The sequence below is a fragment of the Triticum aestivum genome, chromosome 6A (genome assembly GCF_018294505.1).
Source record: "Triticum aestivum cultivar Chinese Spring chromosome 6A, IWGSC CS RefSeq v2.1, whole genome shotgun sequence".
Taxonomy (NCBI): Eukaryota; Viridiplantae; Streptophyta; class Magnoliopsida; order Poales; family Poaceae; genus Triticum; species Triticum aestivum.
The window spans coordinates 90,309,719-90,314,607 of NC_057809.1; the positions used below are offsets into that span (position 1 = coordinate 90,309,719).

The window sequence follows — 4,889 nt, forward strand, 5'->3', positions numbered from 1 at the left end:
TGGCGGGATCTACGTGTGAAGTGGAATACATAGCTGCTTCGGAAGCAGCAAATGAAGGAGCACTACAAGAAATATGTCAACTTGCGACCATCACTATTGGTCGCTGAATGGTCATTGTTTTCCATTTGCGACCTTTTTGCGACCAAAAACAGATGGTCAAAAGCTGGCAGTCGTAAGCTGAAATTAGTGACCTTCTTTGTGATATGTAAAAGGTCGTTGATTCCACGACCAAATTTTTGGTCACGAGCAACCTCCCCATGCCACATAGGGATCCAGCGTGGCAAGCTGACGTGGATAAGAATCAGCCCGGTCCAATTCGGTGTTTTACATGGGTTGAGCCCAACAATTCAGCCTATTTGTGTTTTTTCTGTCAATTTTTGGTTGGTTCATCGGCCAAGCCCAATATTGCAGCCTTTTTTTGTTGGGCCGTGGCCCTCTTTCCATCAATTGATTTTCTATTTTTTCAATCATTTCATTTTAGAGCTGGTCCCACTAGTCAGATGGGTCCCACATGTCAAAAATGTCAAATTTTCTCAGATTATATTCATAAGTGGGACATAAATTGGTCCCGCTGGTCAAGTTTCCATTTCACATCTTTTTAACATACATAATCACTATTTCAAATAGGACGGGACAAATATAATTCATCAAATAACACTACATTAGTCTTTTACAATCTGTTACAATATTACAATTTACAGTCTACTACAGAACCAAAAAACTCTTTGCTAAGTAGGGCTTCACTGATTCGCACTTGGCTTCACGGCTTCACACTCCAAAAAAAATTAGGCTTGGAGCTCCTGTAAAAGAGTGAACAACTTCAATATTAGTGCACTACTGCTAAGGCCAGAACCAAACAATTCGATATTACAATAGAAAGAATTCTCAGGTTCATCAAGCACAGCAAAACAACAGTGTGACTGAAAACAAAAGAGGTCTCAGGTTTAGACTGAAAAGGAAGAGCTAGTTATGCATGATGTCCCAGGTTTAAAGAAAAGATCAAGACCACAATTTTAACAAGAGATATATAGTCAGTCCAATTGAACAAAGGTTGGACAGTAGCATTATGAGTATTTAAGTGGAGATGTAGCAGACAATCAAATGAATATATTGTGGAGACTAAGATGACATTCAATCATCCGGTAGCAAAACAAGCTTACTAGCTATCTAGTACACTAGAATGTGACCATCCAACATGCACACACGCATCATGCAAGAACATATATGAACATTTTCTATAAGGGGGACATCAAGACCTTGTTTTGGAAGGACTAAAGAGCACTTGAAGGAATTCTAGTCATCAAGTGCTTCTTCACCATCAGGCTCATTTGTTGCTGCTGCTCATCCTCCTACTCCATCTACATGGACAAGAGCAAGTTAGTTGTTTGCATGGCGTTCACTTAATAAAACTGCATGTATATTCATCTACATTACTTCTTCGGTATAGTATAGTACAAAGGATGGATGGGTTTGAGTTCAAATGTTTGCTTGCACGTGTACTACTCATATACTTAGGCACATGGAAAATCAACTACAAGCAAGAACACGATGAGCCAGAACAAGCTAGTAAGACACTAGCAGTAGAGCAACCATAATATGAAGCAAACAAAGGAATCACAAGGTAATTCTACTAATTTCATTGAAAGAATAGTGGCAATTTAGGCAGTGTGCTAGATGAGGTACAAACTGAATACTAGTACAGATTAAAGCAGGTTGAATGTTGAGCGGCCCATATAATATGATGGTAAGAAAATGGTAGCATCAAACAGATTGACAGGGAGAATTTCTCATCTTGGGCACAAGCTAGCACCCAAGCTAAGAGAAGGGACCTAAGCTAGCACACAAGCCAAGAGACATACTACTAGTAAATTGTTGTTATGGGTGAGACAAGAGCACAGGTGGTGCTGCTAGAGAGGGAATTATGGGCAATCGGAATAAATTAACAGAGTTTGTCCATGGACTGTCACAGGCAGCAACATAGCACTAGTGCTCTTGTGCTTGAGCAAGAAGAATATATATAATACACAGGCAGCAGAGTTGGTGCTAATAGAATACAACAGCATTGAGTAGTAGTAATTAAGAGGCAGCAGACTTGGTGCTAATAGAATACAGGAGAAGTGAGTAGCATAGTAATTAACAAAGAGAGCAGAGACGGATTGACAGAAGGGATCTTCCCTGTCAAGAAACAAATCATGCAATCATGCCAACATAATTAAGCGCAGAGACAAACAACAGCCTAGTAAGTGGGGAATAGTATACGACGGAGCCGCGTGCGCCTGGACTCCAAGTCTGAAGGAGCATGGAACGCGGTGTCAACATTCCCCTTCTGCCTCTCACTGCCAATTGGTGCCTGCCAAATAAATTCAAATCCTTGAGTTGACAGTTACCCATGTTGCTCAGTTTCTTGGTTCAAACAAGCTAAGGTAAAACCATCTGAACTATGTAAGCCTGAATTATGTAAGTTCAACCTTTAACAGATACATCTCCCAGACTAACCAAGGATTTAAGTTCTTATTTCAGCCAGATTATCTATACAAGGTAGCTGCAGTGGTTCAGTTTAATCTTGAACCAGTTAACAGTTTCAATATAGTTTTTCAGTAAGGAGAAGCTAGTGAAGTACAGCAATGAGAAATCACCTCCATGGCTACCACATTCCATAATACTAGTTGCTTTACTGAGATGCTGGTGTAGCTAATCTCTGGTGGAAGCATTACACCTCAAAGGATACTTCAGCAAACAAAGAACAGGATGGACTAGAATTCCTAATTGAATATTCACGAATTCAACACCATCATGAAGCTAATTGAGCACTTGTACATGAACAATGCACTTGCACATGGCGAAAGCTGATGATGTGAGAGCTTACGGTAAGATGTAGCTCCTGACGAGCAGGAAGTAGATTGTCTAGAACTGCCTTTCGTTCATGGCTGGCAGCTGTTTAGTCTACTGGTGCCCATTGGCCTACCACGTTCAGCACTTCTTTTCCTCTGCGGAGTAAGGACGACCAATGCATCACAGAATAGTTCTACATCACGTACACATCATGCTTGGAAGTAGCCCATAGGATGTTCCTCAGCTGCACATGTACAAGTATACGGGCAGTGTGTTCGTACCAGAATTCTTCTTAAAACTCTGCAGAAATACAATGATGCAAATGAGCGCCATTTTATTCAACCACACCAAATTCTACGGCGATAACAAACAAGATCGTCCGATGAAGGACATAACAGTGAGCTTCTGTTAAAATTTCTCGGGTAATTACAACTATGTGATTCTACTGTTAATCTAGATCTCCTTCAGGTTTTGATTCATTTAATCAAACAATAGAATTCCCTGCCTGCATCCTTCAGTACTAAATGACAATTATACATGACAAGAATAGACACCAATAAAATGGAAGACAACAATTTTTTTTGCACAATTCGTTTACACTTCAATGGTGTAGCATTCCAAAGTGCAGACTATGCCCATCAAGCCAAAAACAAATCCTATCACCACCACCGAGTTTTTGACAGCAAGGGACACTACAACATGTTCTAGGAATAGCTGCAAAATTCCATCGAGTTTTGGACAGCAAGGGCACTCACTGACGATGGTCTGGCGGTAGGCCTGCACCACGGCCCTGCCGACGACGGCGCTGCCCATGATGAGGAGCTGCCCGAGGAGCCGTCCAGCCTGCCGAACCATCGAATCAGACCATCAGCCACGCGATTAATAACAAAGGTCGAGCATGGATCAGATCGAGAAAATGATCAAGAGGACATTGCACGTACCATCTTGATCTGGTCCTTCTACACTCCACCCCTCTCCGGTGGCGGCGAAAACCCTAGGACGGAGTCCATGGCCAGCGGAGGGCAGCCGCAGATCCGGGGCGGAGTGAGGAAGCCCGTCCCCTGCTCGTGGTCCTCGTGTCGGATCTGGCACGCGGTAGACGTTGCTGGCCTTGGTTCGTGGCGGAGGGCCACCGAGGCGGCGATTGTAGGAGGCGGCGACATGGGGAGGCACGCCCACACCGCTGCCGTCAGCGCCGGGGCGACCACGCGTGCACGCAGGGCCGTGCTGGCGCTGAGCAGCACCATGGATCTGAGGGGAGAGGGTGTGGCTTGGCTCTCTTGGAGGAGGAAGGGTGTCGGGTGGGCTGGTTGGTTTGGTTGGGTGGGGGAAGGGGAGGGGCGAGGGGGAGGCCATGGACGGCAGCGAGCTCCGCCAGAGGGAGGTGGCAGCGGTGATCTGGAAGGGACAAGGCGAGCTCTCTCTCTCTCCATCGGGCGAGACAGCAAGGAGAAGGAAGGGGATCGATGGATGGATGTGGGAAAGCAAGGAGGCGAGGGGGTGGATGGAAAATGACCTAGGGTTTCGGAGTTGGTGTGGAAGGGTTGAGGACGACCGTTGGATCCGCGAGCATCCAACAACGTATGATGCACGATCCGCGTGAGATGTCCACGGACCAATCAGAATGCAGTATGATGTTGTGACCATCTAAATAGGTCATAGTTGCCTAAAAATAATGCATTAAAATCAAGTCAGCTATTTTATGACTTGAGAAATTCAAAAAGAAAATGGAAAACCTTCTCATTGTGTCACCAAAATGTGAACAAGTTTTCAGAAAAAAATAACAAACATGAAAAAAGATAAATATTTTAAAAAGGTGTCGTAGACATGAGTTTTTTGGCAAAAAAATCAATTTTCCATTTTTCGAGTGCCCAAAATGAGTTTTTTTGTGAAGGACCTACCATATAATTCTTGCAAAATTGTACCAAATCAATTTTGTAAAATACTAGGACATATTTAATGCACAATTGACCAAATGGTTGGGGGTCAGAAGTTTTGATCCACCTCTGATGAAAAAGACAAATTTCCACCGATTCAGTAGGAAGCGGGTCAAATTT

At 43.7% G+C, this 4,889-nt stretch overlaps 1 protein-coding gene across 1 annotated transcript; it reads right to left on the reverse strand.

Annotated features, from left to right (window-relative positions):
- Positions 1-2,873: 2,873 nt before the first annotated feature.
- On the reverse strand, positions 2,874-4,285 carry LOC123130363 (translation initiation factor IF-2-like). Its single transcript, XM_044550276.1, has 3 exons — positions 3,774-4,285; positions 3,588-3,675; positions 2,874-3,132 (listed from the first exon to the last, which is right to left on the reverse strand). Exons 1-3 carry the CDS (start codon positions 4,186-4,188, stop codon positions 3,042-3,044), a joined length of 594 nt encoding a protein of 197 aa, XP_044406211.1. The 5' UTR covers positions 4,189-4,285; the 3' UTR covers positions 2,874-3,041.
- Positions 4,286-4,889: the final 604 nt, after the last annotated feature.